At 44.7% G+C, this 22,913-nt stretch overlaps 1 protein-coding gene across 1 annotated transcript in view; it reads left to right on the top strand.

Annotated features, from left to right (window-relative positions):
• LOC307084096 (histone deacetylase 7-like) overlaps positions 1-22,913 on the top strand; it is a 48,132-nt gene that overhangs the window by 3,435 nt on the left and 21,784 nt on the right. Inside the window, exons 2-11 of the mRNA XM_079748260.1 lie at positions 12,057-12,247; positions 12,488-12,575; positions 13,349-13,463; positions 13,849-13,934; positions 15,432-15,548; positions 15,711-15,823; positions 19,133-19,231; positions 19,604-19,772; positions 21,115-21,401; positions 22,411-22,659. Coding sequence (XP_079604386.1) covers positions 12,110-12,247; positions 12,488-12,575; positions 13,349-13,463; positions 13,849-13,934; positions 15,432-15,548; positions 15,711-15,823; positions 19,133-19,231; positions 19,604-19,772; positions 21,115-21,401; positions 22,411-22,659 — 1,461 coding nt within the window. The 5' untranslated portion in view covers positions 12,057-12,109. The remainder of the gene's footprint in view (positions 1-12,056; positions 12,248-12,487; positions 12,576-13,348; positions 13,464-13,848; positions 13,935-15,431; positions 15,549-15,710; positions 15,824-19,132; positions 19,232-19,603; positions 19,773-21,114; positions 21,402-22,410; positions 22,660-22,913) is intronic.

Here is a 22,913-nt window from a genome sequence, read left to right as displayed (position 1 = left end):
CAGACGCTATCTCTATGCTGTGTGGGTTAACTTAAAGCCTGTTCAGGGGAATGGAAACACTTTTATAGACTGCAGTGACAAACAGACCGTGCCCCCCACAGTTACATTTGTTATTGCAAAATGGGGCTATGCAGTTTTCAGTTGGACAACCAAGTTGCTCGCAAAGGGCCTGTACATTTATACCTTAATGTTGATGATACGTCTGTGTGTGTGTGGGCACATGCGTGTGTGTGTATGTGTTTCTGCACGTGCATGTGTTTGGGTGGGTGTGTGTGTTTCTGCATGTGCATGTGTGTCTGTTGATTGAGTTGGTGTGTGTGTGTGTGTGTGTGTGTGTGTGTGTGTGTGTGTGTCTGTGTGTCTGTGTGTTTGTGCATGTGTGTGCTGTGTGTGTGGTGTGGGGGTCAGGAAGGACCCCCAAAGAGGAGAACACAGTGTGGTGTTTTGTCCGATGTGTGACCCCCGATGTTACCTGTCACCCAGAGAATGGGGCACATTCCACAAATCAAAACAATGTGCCCTCATATTTCCTTTGCTCTTTCATTTACTGTACATGCACACACAGACACACAAACACACGGACATACATACACATGCACAAGCACATGTACACGCACATACACAAACACACACAAACGCACACACACACACCAACTCATTCATTAATTTTGCTGACTTTTATCCATAGACATTACATTAATTACATTAAAGGGTGGAAGAACACTTTTCCAATGGCTGGTTTCATCCTCTTCTTCTTCTTCTTCCTCTTCTTCTTCTTCTTCTTCTTCTTCTTCTTCTTCTTCTTCTGCTCTTCATGCCAATGGAATCCTACCGCTATATCTCCCCTTTACCTGAAATGGGTCCAGGGTGCCATCCGTGGCCCTTCCCTCCTCTTCCTCTGTCGTCGTCCCTCTCTGCTCTCCCTGGCAGAAGGCCAGGTTGTCTAACTGCTGCTGCTGCCATCACAGCAGCAGCAGCTCCTCTGCCGGACTGCATTCCTCCCATTCCTCTTAGCTTCCTGTGACTGCAGGGGGAAGATTGGAGTTGGCTCCACACACCGGCCACTGAGACTTCACCTTGAAGTCCTGCTCCGGACGTGTGTTTTGTAAGCGGGGCGGAGTCCCCGTCCATCTCCAGCACGTTTTTTTTTTAGTTTCTGTGTTCGGTGTGTGTTCACCAATCTGCACACTGCACCGATTGGTACGTTTGAGTCGTGCTGACTAACGCCATGGACCTATAATTAATGTAAATCAAGGAGGACTAGGTGTGATTTGCGTGTTTATCGCCCACCCCCTGCCCCCTCATCTCTGATACAGGCCTGCAGACACATATGGACAGCGTTGTTGTTTTTAAAAACAACATGAGCAAGTGGGGTTTTGAGAAGGTGCAAGGGCCCAGATAAGAACAGAGGCTTTCCAGTTGAGAGAGTTGACACCCAAATAACAAGACGCATGTTTCAATGAGCCCAGGCAGTAGACTTAAAACGAAAACATATGAGACACACATCACACTCATATATTCCATTTGTTTAGGGTTAGGGTTAGGGTTAGCACGGTTTTAATATTGCCACTGAATGGAAACTTGCTGTAGGGCATTAACATTGAGCATGACTGTTTTTTTTTTTTGGAAATAGCCTACATTCAGACCTGCCAGATGAGGTCATTACCGCGCCGTCCTCAGCAGATGGAGCCCTCACACCTCCTCTTGTGTTCGAGGTCGAGGTGATCCCAGTGTGACAATAGAGGCAGTGCGAGAAAGAACAGGTCTATTTCAGACAAGACAGTCCCCGGGCTTCAGTTCGTAGTTGTGTCGACAGATGTTTACCTGACTGCATGTCACGCGTCTTTCTTGTTGACATCATTATCGGAGCAAACTTGCCGCGTGTTTGTTGATACGCGCCGCAGACGCAACATGACACTCGGTCACATTAAGCGCACAGTGCTGGACCTCGTTTGAGATGGACGGGATGGGTCCACTTTGAGGAACTTTCACAAAACTCTTGTTAAGATTTATCTCAGAATAGCCTCGGTCTGTTTGCAGTAGTCCTGGTCTGCTATGCCCCGGAGGAGTTCCTCATCTGTTGCCCTCCCCCGCGTCGTGTCCCAAGTCGCGTTTTGTCCTGAAAAGGTAGGGGGTTAGTTGATTATTTGTCTTTCACTATCATCATTATGTGTATTCATGTTTAACGCTACTGGATTTTTATTCATTTATATATATATTTTTTTTACAACCTAGAAAATAGGCGTCGTGATGTTGTGCTGCACGTTGAACCGCTTTAACTTAATTCACATGTCAAAAAGTAATCCATACCGATACACACATATATGTTCGTTATAAAATGGACATAAACATTCAACTACAGGATTAGCCCAACTATAGTTTTTATTTATCTTTCATTTTCATAGCTAGCATTTGTTTTAGTTGAATGTAGAGTGTACTCTTATCGTGATAACATAGCAATAAATAAGGTCTTGTTTGCCTGTCCAGACCAATCGATCGGTCAACGGTGTAACGTAAGGCGCTCTGATAATGATCCTGATGTGAAATCTCTCTATTTAGATCGTTTTTTAACATAGCAAATAACACGTGCAATTATAGTAGTCAATTTTAATTATGTGAGTAGGCCTACCACTTTCATTTCCCCCCATGTGTGGTAATGACTGAGAATTTACTGGAAAGACTGCGGGCGATGAGTGAATTTGATAAGCGAGTGTGTGTTTGTGTTAGTGTTTGGTGTGTGTGTGTGTGTGTGCGTGCGTGCGTGTGTGGGTTTGTGAGGATGAGGTAACTTCTGTGGAGGTATGGTTACAGCCTTATCTCATGGGTCATGCAGAATGGACCCCCCCCCCCCACACACACCTCTCCATCCTCTTGTATTACCCTTTCCTTCTCCATATCCTCCACTCTCCTCCCCTTCTCTCTTTCCTTTCCTTTCGGCTATCTCAGATCACCATGTGTTGCTTTATATGTGTGTCTGTTTGTGTTTGTGTGTTTTTGTGTATGTATGTGTTTGTGTGTTTGGTGTGTGTTTGTGTGTATGTGTGTGTGTGTGTGTGTGTGTGTGTGCACGTTTGCTTGTGTGTTGCATGTATATGCATACAAGTTAAAATATATGAAGTTCTACTAAATCAACTTTTTTGAGTTATGTATAATGATATTTACATATTCAGACATCTGCAGTAGGCGTCAGCAGGGTCGTTTTTGCAGATCAACTGCTGCTGTTTTATGTGCAACTCCATCACCGGAAAAGAGTGTTTTTCTGTGCGCTGGTTCTGTCTCTCCAGTCAGTAAGGGAAATAAAAAATGCAGTTTTTCACTTGCAAAATGTATTACGGATATCCGTGCTCTTTTGGTCATCTATAAATTGTTGTTCAATTGTTTGCTCATCTAAATATGAATTACATGTTTTGAACAAATTGATATTTCACAAGCACAATGATACAATGACAATGACTCCATGCTAGCCCTACAAGGGCCACAAATCAAACAATGACAATGACCCCCCCTCCCCCCCAGGTTTTAACCAGGTTCAAGCTAGAATGAAACAAGAGTCAAACCAAAGGTGACCTAGGCTGAAGCCCGACTAAAATCAGGTTGAAGCTAGAATGAAACCAAAGTCAACTACAATCAAACCAGAGTCCAACCAAAAGTTAGCTTGAAATGGACAAGAGTCAAAAGAGAGTCAAGCTCAAATGAAACCAGAGTCAAACCAGAGTCAGGCTAGAATCAAACCAGAATCTAGAATGTTGGGTCGCCTGATTTATTCTCTTTAACAAAACCCTTCACATTGAATATGAAACAATAACAAATGAAAAAGAAAGAACAATTGGACTAAAAACAATTGTCCATTTGAAGATACACCTTTGGGGCTTTTAGGCTACTTTTTTAATGTAAATATCATCCTCTTCCCAGGCAAGATAACCTTTACAGCTCCCCCATGCTTTCCCAGCAAGAGCAGGGCTTCATGGAGACAATAGGCACAGTGTTCTGGACAGGCCCCAGTCCCAGATCACATTTCCTGTTCCTGTTTTGAGATCAACCCAGCTGACTACTTATACACTCTCCTACCCTCAAAACACACACAGCGGGAGAGAGAGGAGACCGAGAGACAGCGAGAGAGAGAGAGAGAGAGAGAGAGAGAGAGAGACCGAGAGACCGAGAGACCGAGAGACCGAGAGAGAGAGAGAGAGAGAGAGAGAGAGAGAGAGAGAGAGAGAGAGTGTGTGTTTTATGTGTGTATGTTTGTCAGTCTGTGTGTGAGTGTGTGTGTGTACGTGTGCGTGTGTGTTTGTTTGGTTAGACATGTTAGTGTGCGTTTGTGAGGTGAGTATACGAGGGTGCATTTGTGGGGCTGGTATGTGTGTGCATGTGTGTGTGTGTGTGTGTGTGTGTGCGTGCGTGCGTGCGTGCGTCCGTGCGTGCGTGCGTGATATGAATCTAATGATAACTTTGAGACCCCTCAATAACTATCTAAAGTAGAAGTCAGCATCCGCCTTTTTCTAACAGCCTGTGTGTATTTTTTAAATTAATGAAGTGATTATATTCCAACCTGCCGACAGCATTCAGCTTTTAATTTACATACGGCATTCACGTCAATCAAAGTCGAACAATGACTTTTGGATCTCACAGGCATGATGTAATAACAATTTCGGCAACAAGTATCGGTTTGTTTTGGCTCATGGGAAAGGAAGAATCCACAAGCCGACTGGTGACACACTAGCACATCGTCGTAGGCTGTCGCCTTTTCACCTCTGACCTTCTCTGCTGGGGCCTCGGGGGGCCCACGTCAAGAAGGATCTTAGATGTTCTTAACCTGTGGCCTGTCTGCCAATCATGTCCACTCTCGCTCTCACTTCGCTGTCAGCCAATGGTTCTCTGTATCCATCTCTTTCTATGTCGATTTCTCTGTCTCTGTCTCTGTCTCTATTTCTGTCTCTGTCTTTGTCTCTGTCTCTTTCTCTTTCTCTGTCTCTCTGTCTCTGTCTCTGTCCCTGTCGCTATCTCTATCGCTATCTCTTTCTTCTCTTCTCTCTCCAAGGGAGAATTTACAGTACAGTGTATTAAATATAATTATTTAGGGTGGGAAAAATTGGTAAGTAATGCTGGAGAGTCGATACAAAAGAGGAGAGATGTCACTGTCATCATGATAGTATCTCTTTTTCATACTCATGTATCATACAGACATACAGAGGTTGAGGAAGTTTGTGCTTCCTGTGCAGGAAGATCTGTTTTATTGTACTGATTTGGAGAGGATTATAGATATAGATAAAATATATTACGATCATGTCTTAATGGCAAGAGGTCACTCATACACTACACACATTCAGACACCTGTGTTGGCAGTTGGGATGACTATTAATACACAAAACAGGCATACAAACGCATACTTATAAAATCACAAGTGGCGATGCTATTAATATGACGCGAAACGCTAACACACACATGTCCCATGTTGTGAGACATGTGCACTTTGCACACAATAACGCTAGTGTTGACCAACAGGTGACACTAAAAATATAAGGCCTGCCTCAGATATACACACAAAGCATTTTACTAGAAGCCTGTTCCTAAGAGAAGCAAATGGGGACTATTAATAAATGTGACAAAAAAGTCACTCAGTCACATAGATACACATGCACACACACACACACACACACACACAAACACATTCACACACACGCACGCACACACAAGCGGACACTCAAGCAAATGATAGTTATGCAAACACAAAGACCTGCTGTGTACACTGAGAGAAACAACTGCACACTATTAATATCTGGGCGGTACGGGGGAGCGTACACATGCATAGTGGATACACATATGCACATGTACACACACGCACAAGATTGATACCCCAGCTGCCCGGCAAGCAAGGGGACACAATGTCCCCAGCAGCTGTGGATTCCTCTAGATACAAGAGAGATAGGGGGGGGGTAGAATGAGATAGAGGGGGGATAGAGAGAGAGAGAGAGAGAGAGAGAGAGAGAGAGAGAGGGAGGGAGGGAAAGGTAGGCATTGCGGAGTGGATACTTTGTGAGCCCTGCACTTGTAAGGGACAAAATGGTTTTATAAAGTATTTTTAAAGTGCTTGTTTTGCCGTTTAGTGTCTCTAAATGCACACTTGCTTCAGCAGAAGTAGGTACACATAATATAGGTACTGACTTACATTAGACTCCCCTTTTCTTAAACATATAATTGGGATATCAGTAGAGTGCTGTCTAATTAGAGCAGTCTCACACCTGCTGTGTGCATATCACGAAATACTAAATGTGTTAATACGCTGAATCCCAGTACAGATTCATGCAGGGAAAATTAACACTATTGCAAAACTTTTTGTAACGTTTGAACCTAAATGGGCCAACGAAACAAAACTCCCCCAAAATAGATGCTTCTGCTTGCTTAAATGAACTGAGAGGATGTTATGGCGCAGACTAACTTTAGAAACAGGAAGTCCCTGTTTCTGTTGCATATGTGAGTGAGTGTGTCTGTGTGTTTGTGTGAGAAAGTGTGTGTGTGAGGGTGTAAGTGTGTGTGCGTGTGTGTGTGAGTGTGTATGCGTGTTAGCGTGTGTATGTGTGTGTTTGTGTGTGTGTGTCTCCCCGTCTGTGAGTGTTTATATGCGTGTGCCTGTTCAAATGTGTGTGTGTGTCCATGCACACCTGTATGTGTTTGCAAGAATGTATGGTGTGCATGTGTTTATGCGTGTTTGCACTGCAACGTTGTGTGGTAGCTTTCCGCCCTACAAAAAGCGGATGATCATTGTGAAACAAAATATGCTATTACAGAAACCAGAACCCTGTCTATTTATAGCTATTTTTAACCAAGAGACACTAAAGAACGCACAGCACTAGTCTCGAAACAAAAAAAAGATTCAAAGGGCTGTTTTGCCACAGAAAACTTTCATTTACATTTCCAAAAGCAGAAAAGTTAAACATATATATCTCTTAAATGTCACCAGACAAACAATATCCAGCATACCGATTGCAAATAAAGCATGTAGAAAAAAATGGGTCAATTATTAACAATGTGGGCTAAAAATAGACTCACACAATTCACTAATAAACCAGCCTAACATGACTCAGTGAACAAGTAAACAGCCGTCTAAGTGACCTGATTCAATGAACGCTGCATGGAAGGACGAGCCGAGGCAATCAGAGCTGCTCTGAAGCCCTGCTAGGTAACAGAAGAAAGCCCGGCTATCTCAGTAGCTCCGTGGATACATTGCATTATGCAGTGACTTAGCCATTTGTGTGCTATAATTACCATGGGAACTACAACGATGGAATCCAGTGTGTAACGCCCCACGTCTGGATCAAATTAGAGAACTAAAGAAGTTATTCTAGTGGGGACACTGGAGACACGTAATCCCACACACGTAGCTGGAGAATTGAAGGACAACATTACAATCCAGCAACTTGGTAATCGATAGCTCAGGTCGTTGGGTCATTTGAGCTATAGGAGCTGGGCACTAGTTTATACATCCCATGTTGTTAGGAAAACACACAGTTTGGTTTGGAAGAGGGGGACATGGTTGAAAATAGACAGCAGGTGTTGTTCGTTGTTTTCTCGCCGTTATTTCGGGGTGTTTTGGTGGTGAGGAGTACACCACCAAAACACTTCCTACCCAAGGGGCTTTCTGACTTCCTACCAAAGGGGCTTTCTTCTGAGAGGGAAAAGGGGCACGTTTTGTAATCCTCGAGTGAGTGTGTGAATGCCTGCATGTGTACGCATGTGCACGTCAAATGGGTTTAGGGGTTTTGAGAAGCAAAACACAGAGAGCTTGTCTGATTTCCCTTGAAAGCAACACATTCTTCTGGTAACACAAACCGTTGAATTGCTCCTGCTTCCTGCACCCCCCCCCCCCCCCCCCCCCCCCCCCCCCCCCCCTAACTCCAACCATGAAGAGAGATGTGATGTGTGCGAGACGCAATAGGAACAACATGATGAACATTAGCCTTGACACAGCCAGTGCAGTGCAGAAAATAAAACAAGTTTAGATGCGTCAAACATCAAAGGCACATGTACAACAACAGCAACAATGGCAATGTCCTCGTCGTAAATCTTATTCCGGTGAGCAGGGTGAACGCGCGGCCTTCTTGAAGTGCGGAGCACACACTGAGTAATAGCTTCTGCAGTGCAAACCGTTTACTTGGTTTTAGCTTATTGGTTCAGACAAGTAAAAAGACAAACAAAACAAGTTTGAAGATAAACTTGTTTTGCAGTAAATATGCTGACAGTGATTTTCCACTCAAACAAAAAAACCCTGCATTAAAATATGGCAATCAGTTGTCTTGAATGTATATATATATATTATATATAAAAAAAATATATAAAAATAAAGTATATATATATATATATATATATATATATATATATAGTGTTTATTTTATTCTTTTTTGTATATATTTCCCATTGGTCACTTGGTCACACACACTCACACATTGACACAATTGCGGCATGGCCAATCGAGGGCAATAAATTGACTAAAGTAAAAGTGTTAATCTTCAATCAAACTTCTTCAATCCCAAGCCAGTATATGTACCATAATATTAGTGATATAGTAGATATATATAGGGCCCTATCTTGCATCCGGCGCAATTGACTTTCTCACTGGCGCATGCGTCGTTGCTAGTTTGCAACTGGCGCAGAGCGTTCTTTTCCCTCCTGCGCCACGCGTCGGTAAATTAGGGAAAGGTCTTGCGCCCCAAGGTGCGGTTCGGCGAAAGGAGGAGGCGTGTTCTGGCGCAAGCGTTCCCTGGTGCTATTTTGCAGTTTCAGAAACTTTCAGAAACTTTCAGAAACTGCAAAATATCAGAAACTGCAAGTTTCAGAAACTGGTATTTCCTGGTTTCACAAACCAGGAAATACCTGGTTAAAAGTCAGTGGCGCGTTGTTCAGATGCTATTTTAAGGGCGCATGCATAATGTTGCTTGTGCACCTCGCGCATACACTTTGCTTCTCTCATCTACCTAGCCACACATTCTTGGTAAATTATTTGGGAAAGAACAGCTGATACAGCGGTAATAAGTTGTACTTTTAAATCAATGCATCTGCAAACACCGTACAGCAAAGACATACTTTCTTGACACAGACATCGTTTACATGCCCATAACTTTTAGGATTGATGAGTATTTGATCGTGAGAAAAAATTGTTTTACCGCGAGTGAGAATGAAAAAAGAAAAAAAAGAAAAAGAATGAATGAATGCGGGCGTGTGTGTGTATGTGTAAAATAATTAATGAATGCGGGCGCGCGTGTGTGCGTCCATCTGTTTAAACACACACAACCTAAACACGTAACGTTTACAGTCCATGGCAATGTATATTAACGGGGGGGCACATGCATATTAGGAACACAAGTTGATAACGCATGCATGCAATACTGATAAGAAACAATGTTTATAATGTATTGCGTATATCATTAAATAGAACCACAGTTACCGCATATCATATGTGTGTTAAGTTTTCTTTGCTGAAAATTATTTGAGGACTCAGTATTTCTGAAGTTGTGGAAGGAAACCTTATTCCATGTGTGAATTAGGCCATATTATTTGGCCATAAACTAAGCCATTTGAAGTTTGAAATTCATGTGCATCTGTCTCATCGGAGCCTGCATTGTCAAAATATCAACTCATCAGATTCAAATGCGCTCATGGCTCTTAAAGGGGATGGGAGCTGGCACTCTCATTGGTTTATTGCACATTACGCCCAAACCACACCTACGGGTAGTTAGGCTACTTTAGACCAACCCTTTTTAGATTTGCGCCGGGCACAAGAGTAATTTTTGCGCCGGTAAAATAGCAACATCGCCATTGAACCACCCACAAAGCCACTTGTGCTTGGCGCTTCTCACTTGCGTTTCAGACCGTTAAAATAGGGCCCATAGTGTTTCTACATTCAAAATCCTTTATGATGCAAAATAAGAAACAAACAGACCACAATCGATTATATTAATGCTGACCCATTTCTCTCTGTGACTCACTCAAACATACACACACACACCCTCGCCAGCCTGATCACTGTATCTTCACTGAGTCATGTGGAGCATGGTATGCTTCTAGTCACGCTTTCAGACGGCTGTGTCTCTGCAAATGGATCTGCTTATGCCACTGTTGTTGTTAGACATTGTCCTTCTCTGCATATAGCTCCAGGAGTAAGTGAGTGTGTCTCTGGTTCTGGGAACTTTACCAAGTGTGCATACCTTTTCGTTTCTCTCTCTCTCTCTCTCTCTCTCTCTCTCTCTCTCTCTCTCTCTCTCTCTCTCTCTCTCTCTCTCTCTCTCTCTCTCTCTCTCTCTCTCTCTCTCTCTCTCTCTCTCTCTCTCTCTCTCTCTCTCTCTCTCTCTCTCTCTCTCTATATATATATATATATCCCTCCTTTGAGTCACCCTTTATGACTAGCATACAAATAATGTGGTTCTGGGTCTGCACGCAAAGCTGTCAATCTGCCTTCAGGGCCATTGTTTACCTGAGTGCTTCTTGTGTCATTCTGAATTGATATCTCACTTCCGCCCGTATTTCCTTGTAAAGTAAGCCGAGTTAAGACAGAGATTAAGGCAAGACCAAAGCTATTTATTTAATCATTCAGGATCGATGGCAACTGTCAGTACTTCAGAAGTCAATCAGAACACAATAATGTTGTTATTGATAGGAATGTGATGCATCACAAAGAGCTATCTGTTTTCAGTAAAGATCTTATAAATACACTCTGTTATTCATAGATATCATAATTTAAATAAATTAGTTTTTATTACCAATTCACGTCCTGAACGTGGATGCATTAAGAGCATATTGTATAATTGTCACTTTGCATCACATTTTTAAAGTGGCTTTAATAATGTTATCTCCTAGTGCCTTAATCCCTTGATATACCTGGCCTAGATGAACAACGATGTTACGAGCATTGACCGGTGCAGTGGGCGTGATAGCAGATGAACTGATGACATTGTTGTGTTGATCTCGTGTCAGTGTCCACAGTGGTAATGCAGTTTATCAGGGTTAACCACTGAAAGACGTCCACATGTCACTCAGGCTTTGAGTTATGACGAGTCATGCGCTTCAGACATTCTGCTTCAGTACATTTCCAACCCCCCTTAGTCCCCCCCCCCCCCCCCCCCCCCCCCAACCAGGGGGACGAGGTGTCTTGTTTCTTGATGCGTCGGCCTCCTTAGTTGTTATGAATGGCGATGCATTCCATGCAGAGCCATTGAGACCATGTTGGCCAGGGATGCAGGTGTTAGCTGTCTACACGCGGGACAGTATCCTGTTGACTCCCAGGCGTAGGCCAAGAGGTGGCTCCGTTAATAGGGGGTCGATTAACACCTTCTTGAATAACGGGATCATTTGGTTTTCATCAAAGTTGTCATCAAATCTACTATCTATCTGTATGTCTGTGTGTTTGTAGGCTGTGTGTCTGTACGTTTGTACATTTGTGTGTCTGTTCGTCTGTGCGTCTGTACGACCTTACTTCCATAACACTGTATGTCTGTGTGTCTGTATGTCTGTGCATCTGTCTGTGTGTCAGTACTGTATGCCTGGCCACTTGTGGGTTCGGTTGTAGTTTATTTAGTAATGGGCCGTGTTTTCCCAAGTGACAGCATGTGAGGAAACAGGGAGCCCATTAGTGCACGCGTAGCACAGCAGGGCTGACATGAATCCAAAGCCCTTCTGCTCTCGGCTGCACCTATGCAGAGGCATCTGTTTCTGGTTTGATATTCCTGAGGTTTGATTCAATTACCTCTGTGTGTAATGCTAAATTTAGAGTTAGCTCATGTGTTTACTTTTTTAAGTGAACGGTTTGGCTAGAGAGTATCCCTTCCTTCACTCATTCTTTCGTATTTCCCCTCTTCTGTTTCCTGGCCATCACTCAATTTCTACCTGAATGTAAAACAGTCGAGAGTCATGCTGAGCGCTTGTGTGCAGCCTCAACACTATCCCAAAGAATTGAAACAAGTCTCAATTCTATCCTGCACCAATTAATTTGTTGAATCATTAAGACTAGCTCCATCTTCTCTGTCTCCATATCCAACCATCCCTCTGTTGTGTCTCCGCCTCCGTAGTGAATGTGAGACCTGCCAACACGGTGTCGCTAACCATACGTGGGGAGCAGCCCATGGACCTGAGTGTCTCCCAGAGGTTGGTGCGCCCGGGCCTCGACTCCAACATGCTGGCCCCCCCGCACACCTTGTTTCTAGGACACTTCTCCTCCGAGCCGTTCCCCCATATCTCCCCCAACCATGTAGAGGTACAGGTAAGCAGTCTGAGAGGTACCATCAGACAGGTGTAAGGTCTAGAATGTGTAGTGCACTCGTGTAAACACGTAAATAATATCCCATCCGAAGAATGTGGTGTCTACATGGACATGTGGACATATACATTATTTTATATTATATATTTTTGTTGTATATATCTGAATTCTGCTTGATCCGTTTTGAATTGGAGTCAATACTTGTGACTGTGCCTCTGTGTGTCTCTGTTCCTATCCTTTTAGTACAACCATGAGCACAGTCCAGCAGAGATAGACCAGCAGGACTGGGAGAAGATCCACCAGCTGATGCACAAGAGTAAGAATGAGCAGAGTGAGTCCTGCGCCTCAGTGTGTTTTTCCGTCATGTCTTTGTGTTGGTTCTGGTACAGCAGCACTTCATTGTTTATGTGCTGTTCGCATGAGTCATAACACCACATATGTTTGCGTGAAGCTAGGGGGCTTTCCAGCAGTGCTGCAGTACATTTCTCCCAGTTGAGGGAACTCTGTATTCATTTCACATCTGAACCAAACACCAGGGCTGCTCCAGCACGAGGCAACACAGTGTTTTTCCACCTTAAAGAGGGCAAATTATTCACTTTAGACCATAGGCTTGATGTCCAATGTTTGTGGGGACATTTCATGATTGTATCTTTCCGCTCATAACTAGATCGTTATCCTGATACAACTTTCATCCTCATTCAGATTCAGAAGATATTTCAGTGTTATTCTTATTACACCGCAAGCACACATCCACAGCACCTAACATGACACATGAGTAGTCCTGAAGGAAATCAGAGCTAGACAAATGGGTTTCAGTAAACAAGGAGAAGGGGAAAGTGAGTTCAATAGCCTAGAGGTTAGGGGGTTTCATTGCCTGCAAAAGGGTTGTGAGTTTGATCTCCAATGTCTGCGGATGGCTTCATTTAGCAAGAGGTCAAACTCATACCTGCTCATTAATGAATGGAAAACAAGTTATGCAATGTAATTCACTTTTGATGCAGCATTTCCAAAATGACTAGTTAATAATACTAAACCAATAAAGGTATGCAGGAAACAAGTAAGTCCCTTCATAATTCACTATTGGGGTTGTTGACCATTTGGCAGGTGCTGTTGCCAGTCCCCTCGTGAAGCAGAAACTGCGAGAGCGACTAATTATGAAGAAGGTCGCTCAGGAAAGGAGTTCACCCTCCCACCAAAGTCCTACTCCTCGAGGTTATAGGTAAGATATATCTAAAGCCCTACTCCTCAGGGATGTAGGTAACAATTATGTAAAGCCCTACTCCTCAGGATATCAGTAGGATATATGTAAAGATCTACTCCACCATGATATAGTTAGGGTATATGTAAAGCCCTACTCCTCAGGATATAGGTAGGATATATGTTAGGCCCTACTACTCCAGGTAGGTATGATGAGTTGAATGATACCTTTAAAGTCCTCCACTGAGAACATCTAGGTAAGCTATAAGAATTTTGGATCCAACTGAAATCTACATGCAGCTCATTGTTTTGACCTTGGTTGAACCAAAGAACGGAGCTTCTGATCAAATATTAATCACTTGTTTTTTGGTGAGAGACTCTGATGTCACTCTTCTCTCATTGCCTAGGGAACTGGGGCCCGATCCTGACATGCCCCCGAAGCCCAAGCCGTCACTGTCTGGCCAGCGGCAGGATCTGGTCCTACGCAGGACAGGTGAGCCACCACTGGTTCTCCCCCTCATGTGGTTCTCATTGTGCTAGAGAACGGGCCTGTCTGTTTACGGAGAGACAAGGCACTGGTGATTTTCCATCTTGTGCTTTTGCTTATTGTGCAGCTGCCCAGGGAAATCGGAGTGAAAAGGACTCAGGAGGGCCTAGCCACATGAAAAATCTAACTGCTTATTGTCAAAGGATATCAAGTTCAGTGTAATCATTTTCCAAACGTATACAAACCTTTATTAGGTTACACCCATTCCACTGCCGGGGCTACATTGTGTGAGGGAGTATGGCCGAGAGAGCTTGAAAAAGAGTGTGGGGGTGAGGGTGGGGGGGGGATTGTTCTTTCGGCTAAGCCAGGCTGAGTAGTCATCAAGGCCTTAGGTGCATGAAAGAGAGGCTCCAAAGAAGAAGAAGAAGAAACAACAGTGAGAGTGAGACACAAAGGGGCCAAAGTAGTTACATAATGTAGAAGCCAGGAAAGTATGTGTAAAATGAACTGCGTGGGAGTGTTAGGAGAGCAGGCCGACATGCTGGGTGAATGACAGAGGGAGTGGCTTGTTTCTCCTGTACATCCTTCCCCTCCAACACACCGGCCAGTCCTTATACTGTTGTTTACCCTGGTTGCCTTAGCAGCCCTTTAGTGCCAAAGCACACACACTCAGACACACTCTCACTCTCACACATTCTTACACTCACGTTCACACATACATTCACATACACCCACACCAACCCACATACACCCACACCTACCCACATACACACACACACACACACACACACACACACACACACACACACACACACACATACACATAAACACACCTTTGTGCGAGGCAAGCTGTGTGTCTTATCGGATAGGAGACAAGCACTGATTGACTGCATTGTTTGGTCCTATTGTCCCGGCACCAGACCAAACATGCACCAATTAGTTGCCGTGGACACTCATGAGTTTCAGTGTTCTTTGCCAGGGCTTGGTCATCATTTGTCATTCAGATCAGTGTGGGGAAATGCAGGCTAATGCATGTGTTATATTAAGCACATGTTCCACATTTAGCCCAGTCAAGGTGGATCATCCAGTACAACCAGCTCCCAAACCACAAGCCTTTTAGTTTACCCACAAAGGATTGTATGCAATTATTATCTAACAAGAATGCTGGACATTAATAACAATGGTGTGTGTTTGTGTGTGTGTATATATGTGTGCATATATTAATGTGTTTGTGTTTATGTGTGTGTGTGTGTGTGTGTACGTGTGTGTGTGTGTGTGTGTGTGTGTGTGTGTGTGTGTGTGTGAGTGTGTGTATGTAAGTGTGTGTGTGTGTGTGTGTATGTGTCTGTGCCCATATATGTTCGTGTGTCTATTTGTGTGTCAATGTGTGTGTCTACGACCGTGTGTTGGTGTGTGTGAACGTGTGCATATGTGCGTGTGTTGGTGTGTGTGTGTGTGTGTGTGTGTGTGTGTGTGTGTGTGTGTGTGTGTTTGTTCCGGCAGTCTCAGAGCCCACTCTGAAGTGGAAGCTGAAGAAGCACATCAACACCAGACAGAGCCCGCTGCAGCGCAAGGCCAGTGCCCCCCCAACCGTCAAACACAGGACACACGATGCCTTCGGTACTGCCACCGTTTCCTCTCTCAGATAACCTTTGTTTTGCTCAAGTCTACCGTTTCCTCGCAACATGGAATGTAACAACACCTATTTCCTTTAAGATCTCTTCAGATGTGCTTTAGCATTGCTGTCCTCTGTGTCTGTGTGTGTGTGATTGTGTATGTTAGATTCCTCCCCAAAAAGCAGCACACCGGTGTCTGGCTGCAGCTCACCTAATGACAGCCTCTTATCTGATGGGATCAATGGGACACGCCCACTGACCACAGGATTCGTCCACGAGGTGAGCATGGCTTTCTGTTCAATGATCATTGAACCCATTTTGTCACAGAGGAGAGGTTTCTTACTACAAAAATGATGGTCTATGTGGTCTGTAATAGGAAAGTAAAAGACTTATCTACAGTATATACTACATTTATTTTACATTTTATTACATTTTCCGTGTTCAAGTGTTTATCCCATTCAAGTTCATTGGGTGTTCTAGACAGGACAAGCGAATGCTAATTGTTTAAATAATGCATCTCAGCACAGAAGTGGTGGCCTATGTTTTAAACAAGGGGATTTGAGAAGGCCAGGTGAGCCACTGCATATCAGTGCCATGTTACTTGATCACTGCCTGCCTAATTAAAACATTAATATGAATCTGTTTTCCATGTAATCTACTGGCCTGCTGCAATCAGCTGCTTCACCGAGCCTTTGGCAGGTTTTCAATAGACATAAGCTCTGTGTAAATGGTCATGGAAATTATTTAAATGATTTACCTTCAATTTCGCCCTAAACTAAAGACTGATATTCCTATTATAGATGACTAAAATAATATATATATATATATATATAAAAATAAAAATAAATACAAAATAATGTCAATAAACATAAATCAAATAGTTTTCTTCTAGAAATGCTTCTATCCAAACCAAAAGTGGCATTGCATTGACCAGCAGTGCATAGGAAAACGCTGTTAATCCAAATAGTGGACAGAAGTTTACAAAGACACTGTATGAATCTAAAGACCGGGGGCTGGATCACTTGAGTATCTTCATGAGTACTGATTTCTTCTTACAGTGATATTCTCATTCATTGTGGGGCTGGAAGGGGGGTTTGCTGGCTTAGCATTTTCTTTCCCTGAGCAGCTTACATTGAACAATGAAGGAAAGATGAATACATTTTCAATTACTTCCCAAAAGTGTCCGATGGGTTCCAAATAGTTGCCTTATCAAAACGAGTGCCAGTGTCAACACAACAAGAATGTAGTTTGTCTACAATCAAAGAGATAGTTTGGCACTATTTCAAGGCTTGTGATTATTAAGATTCCTGTGAGTTTCTGCTGACAGCTCACCCTAACCCGCCACAGCTAGATGATAAGATGATTGCGGCAGCTGCACATCACAGGTAGCCTGATAATCACAGCACAGACACTATTGTAACGCTGGAAGTGGAATTGAAACTGCTGATGGAAAGCTAATGCTAACCAAGCAAACGCACATTCTGGATGCACAATGTTGAATACAGAATTGAACAACTCGTAAATGGCATACAGGCAAATTCCAATTTATTTATCTTGGCATATCCCTTTAAAGGTCCCATGGCATGCTACTTTATGGATGCTTTAATATAGATATTAGTAGGCCCCAAACACAGTATTTGAAGGCGTTCCCGAAATTCAGCCGCGGTGCAGAATTACAGCCTCTACGAGCCAGTCGCACATTGAGCTTTCCCCAAATGTGCCGTTTCGGTGTCTGTAGCTTTAATGCAAATGAGGAGGAGAGAGGCGGGTCAAGGAGGAGGGTGGGGGTGTGGCCCTGAGCAGCTTGCAGCCACGGTACCATGCGCTCTGTTTACAGTGGATGTATCGCAATGGCGAGGCGTACACAGCCTTTAGCCGTGTTCTGTAAATATTCTAGAACACACGGGAGTCCTGGAGCTCTATATCTAAATAATATCATATTACTCATTGATATCTATATCATTTAATATATATTATCACGGCCAAAAGCTGTGTGAGCCTCCAGACGATATTATGAATCTCAAACGACCGCGTTGGGTTCTCCGACGTCTCTGGTTCTTCTACGTCCACATCAATGTGAAGTAGACTGAACCACGACATGGAGGAGAAAGGGATTGTCCCTTTCTCCTCCCTGCCCACGATTGTTGCCCGCGATTGTTGACTGCGGTTGTCTCCCGCCGGAGCCTCGCTGCCGAGGGACCACCGCCTCGGCAGCGGTCAGCGCTTATAGGCACCACCGCCTCCTGCAGCGCCGAGGCGGTGGTCCCTCGGCAGCGGGAAGTGGGGCTCAAGTGGGAGACATTCGCGGCCAACAATCACTTTTTCCTCCATGTTGTGGTTAATGTACTTCAGGGAGTCAAAGCCAAAGTTCCTTTCCCCCAATTCATTCTCAACCATGGCTGAGATAACCCCCACTATGAGTCTTGTTGTGGAAATACCAGAGACGAGAGTCTAACGTGATATGCGCCATAACACCAACAGCAGAACGGTTATCCAAATAACAAGAAGGTGTACAACACTTGCGTTACAGTCCTGGAGCTCTATATCTAAATAATATCATGATATAATACATAGATATCTATATATGTGATTATACATATTATCACGGCCAAAAGCGGTGTGCGCCTCCAGACGATATTATGAATCACAAACGACTTTGTCGGGTTCTCCAACGTCTCTGGTTCTTTCACTTCCACATCAATCTGAAGTAGACTGAAGCGCACGCTGCCTGCTGCCAGCTGCCCGCTGCCGGGCGGTGGTGCTTCGCAACGGTGGTGCCTCGCGGCAACCGGCGGCAGGCAGCATGTCGCAGATAATGTACTTCAGGGAGTCAAAGCCAAAGTTCTTTTCCCCCAATTCCTTCTCAACCATGGCTGAGATAACCCCAACTGCAGTCTCGTTGTGGAAATACAAGAGACGTCAAAGAACCAACGTTACAGTGTGTGTAATCACACACACATACACACACGTGGCGCTCACACGGTCGTGTCTCATTGGTGGGCCAAATTCTCTGGGCGGGCAAGGGAGAGAAAGGGGAGGAGCTTAGATCCTTCATGACGACATATGGGACCACAATCCAAATCAGCGTGCCTGAGCCTCCGTTTTTTCAAAGGCGAGCAGAACACTAGTGCTCGTTTTACACCGAATGCAAGTTTTAGCCACTGGGGGACCATAGGCAGGCTAGGGGAATTCATATTTATGTTAGAAAACCTCATAAAGTGAGATTTTCATGCCATGGGACCTTTAAGATTGGGCTCACAGAGACAGTTAAGAAAACTGCTATTCAATTGGATGTTTTAAGGATGTTCATATCTTTCTTCTTAGATCATTTCTCATGAAGAAACTAAAGACTAAATGGGATCTTTAAGAACTAAGATCCTACATTTAATAAAATAGAAAAGGCCATAGGTCGAGGCTACTACCCGCTATCCTAACTTCCCAATTGGTTGATCACTTCTCAGGATTAGTGACATATATGACCTAAAAGTGAGGTTGTGAAGGTTGTAAGAATTGACTAAAACTACTACTTAAGAGAAGAATGACCTCAATATACTCATGTGAATCTGGACCTGTGTCCCATTGATGCAGGCCAACAGGCTGTTGCTCCAGAACGGCTCTCTGGCCCACTTCTCCATGGCCTCCAGTTCAACTGGGATACCCACCATCACCGCTGGGCTACCTGCACAGGTGAGCCATGTGCCATCTAACACACAGTAGTACAGGGTTCTGATTGTACAGGTCTTTGTTAACTCTACACGGCTACAGTGTTTTTATCCTTTTATAGGTTACGCTATGTTGTTTTCTCATATCATGTTTGTGGTAGAGCCTGACTCACCTCTCCTCTCTCCCCCTCTCCTGACCTCTCCTTTCCTTTCCTATCCTCTCCCTTCCTCTCCTCTCTCCCCCTATCTCCCCCTCTCCTGACCTCTCCTCTTCTCACCTCTCCCTTTCCATCCTCACCTCTCCTCTCCTATCTTCACCTTTCCCTTCCTCTCCTCAACTCTAACCCCTCTCCTCTCTGCCCCTTTCCTCCACCCTCCTCTCCTCTGCCACCTCCAGGTTGACCGCCACCAGGGCGGTCTGATGGGTCCCAGGGGTCTCCAGGTGTCAGCCCTGCCCCACATCTACCTCCCCCTGGAGGGTTTAAACCCAGCGCTGGCCCAGCACCTGCAGCCAGTCCTGGTGTTGGAGCCGCGCACTGGGATGCTGCACACACAGCTGCTGAGTGGTGAGAGAGACCCATAGACCTCTGTATAATCAGAATAATACTATTAATCCTGAGACTAAAACAATACTAGTCATAACACTGATCGGTAGAGTAATAATAGTAATAATACTGTATTACTGATAGTAATACAAATAATGATTAATTGTTATAATTAATAATAATATGAATTAATAACAGCTAATAATAATAATAATAATAATAATAATAATAATAATAAAAACAATGATCATAATAATAGTAATAGTACTTAAACTACTACAAATAATAATTATTATTATTTTTATGATAATGATTATGATGATTATTATTTTAATAAAATAATATGTTGTATTTGTTAGGGTTTTTCTTAGTTCTAAGAGTCAAAATAACACAGTTAAAGTCACAGTACACAGATAAAGTCACAGTACGAATATATAGTCCCATTGCCATTGAAACAAATGTAAAGCACATTATTAGAGCTTAACAGCAAGAGCATCATTTCATGGTTGTTACAGGTGTTGAGGGTGTCCTCTTGTTATCCTTTATAAGATCAGTTACTACATTGGGTTTGTTCGCGATATATCAACATGGAGCAAAAGCGCCCTCTTGTGTCAGTTCAGTGCCAGTAATGCCCCTACGTACATCGAGCAGTGGCGCAGCGCAGCCGCTGGATTACTATCACCACTGCAACCAGCCATGCACATTTTTCACATGTTTGTTTTATTTAAAAACATATGCATCAAAGGTGCCCCCTACTACACCCCCCTCAAGTGCTACATTGTCCTTTTGTCATTGGAGAAAAATTGAGGAAATATACTGAAACCTCTCTGTCTTACTCCCTCTCTCCTCTCCCTCTCCTCTCCTCCTCCTCCTCCCATCCCTCCCTCTCTGTCTCACTCCCTCTCTCCTCTCCCTCTCCCCTCCTCCTCCCATCCCTCCCTCTCTGTCTCACTCCCTCTCTCCTCTCCCTCTCCCCTCCTCCTCCCATCCCTCCCTCTCTGTCTTACTCCCTCTCTCCTCTCCCTCTCCCCTCCTCCTCCCATCCCTCCCTGTCTGTCTCACTCCCGCTCTCCTCTCCCTCTCCCCTCCTCCTCCCATCCCTCCCTCTCTGTCTCACTCCCTCTCTCCTCTCCCTCTCCCCTCCTCCTCCCATCCCTCCCTCTCTGTCTCACTCCCTCTCTCCTCTCCCTCTCCCCTCCTCCTCCCATCCCTCCCTCTCTGTCTCACTCCCTCTCTCCTCTCCCTCTCCCCTCCTCCTCCCATCCCTCCCTCTCTGTCTCACTCCCTCTCTCCTCTCCCTCTCCCCTCCTCCTCCCATCCCTCCCTCTCTGTCTCACTCCCTCTCTCCTTCTTCCTCCCCTAGTCCATGGCCTTTCCGCTCTACCTCAGCAGCTCCGGCCTCACCAGCTGCTCCTCCCATCCGATGGCGGAGGGGGAGGGGGAGGAGGAGGAGACGACGCCGGGTGTGAGGAGGGGCCCACCTCCCACAGGCCCCTGATCCGGACGCGGTCTGAGCCTCCGCCCTACAGCCACTCTACCCTGGCCTCCCCGGGGCTCCCAGAGGGCCTGGGCCTTCACCACCAGCGCCTGCTGCAGCAGTACAACAGCCATCTGCTGGAGAGGCTGAAGCGCAACGCCCACCTGGGGAAGGTGAGCTCGGGTTCACAGACCCACTCAGGTCGCTGTGCACCGTGCGCCGCACAAACCGATCCGCATACACTGGCTGCACGGCCTTCATCCTCATTCCTCATTCTGATTGGGTGATCGGCTGATTAGTAAAAGTCATCTTAAATTAAATCATATCCTAAATAATGAGCAGTGTTTGTAATAACGCAGTTTAAAAGAACGGCGTTAGGTGACGCCGTTATTTTTTCAGTAACCGTTACTGTACGTTGAATCCGGTGCGTTACTATGAATTGAGTGAATAAACTGCGTAATCCGAACGCACCCCTGGCTCCAAACACAAACTGCTAGTGAGGAGACCGGGTGGGTTAACAACGAGATAAGAGATTATGATTGGCTAAGGCAGAGTCATGTTTCATGGTAGCCAATCGGAGCCAGTGTTTTTACACACAAGCCAGGACACACGCGCCACAGACACACACACACACACGCACACGCACACACCAAACAGATTCGAATGCAGCAGAAATGAAGCAGCAGAAATGGCGAGTCCGGAGCAATCCGATGAAAAGTTGGCATTTTCTGTAGTATTTGGCAGATGTTCCACAGCCTTTGCAACTAAGCAAATTAAAATTCAGTTGGAAGTATATCAGGGCCTTGAATGGGCAGTTCAACCATTTAACCCATTAAGGCCAAATGAAAGCTGCTCATAAAAATCCAAATTCTTTGACATATAGCAACTTCCTCTTTTACAGTAACACAAATAGTTACTTTCCCTGGTAACTAGTTACTTTTATTATAGAGTAATTTACTAACTCAGTTACTTTTTGGAACAAATAGTGAGTAACTATAACTAATTACTTTTTTAAAGTAACGTTCCCAACACTGATAATGATACATGATAAAACACCTGTAGTCCTCTGATCACCAAGTCAATCAATCAATCAATCAACAATCAATGATTATAAAAAAGAAAAAAAGACAGTGTACTAACGATCCATTTATCCTTCACCTTCTAAACCCTGCTGCTGACCAGCTGATCTCCAAGCCCAGCGAGAAGCCCCGTCTGACCCAGATCCCGTCCGAGGACATGGACTTGGAGGAGACGGGCTCGGGCTCGGGCTCTGGCCCGGGCTCGGTGTGCGGCTCGGAGCCCGGTTCGCTGGGGGAGGAGCGGCACCTCAGAAGGAGACAGAGCGCCGCCAGCACCGACTCCGTCTACGATACCGAGTCCAACGCGTCCTCGCGGGAGAGCCTGGTGGAGCACCCCCACACGCTCACTCAGGTGCTCATGTCAGCACACGCGCACACATGGAAGCGATACTGTTATGTCTGCGTCCTGCTGACTCCCGGCAGCCAGGGGTCGAACATCAAATGCATACTTTTTGTCTGTGTCTTTTTTTCATGGCCGCTACTCGGAATCACATTTGGTATTCGTTTTCGGGGCCGATGGGGTGTTTTAAATTCCCCGCGTATAAAGCACTTGTGATTATTTTATTCACAACAATTCCTATTTGACCCTCTACTCTGCTACACTAT

The sequence above is a fragment of the Pollachius pollachius genome, assembly GCF_949987615.1.
Source record: "Pollachius pollachius genome assembly, chromosome: 12".
NCBI classification, from domain to species: Eukaryota; Metazoa; Chordata; class Actinopteri; order Gadiformes; family Gadidae; genus Pollachius; species Pollachius pollachius.
This window is presented reverse-complemented; position numbering and strand designations above follow the sequence as displayed.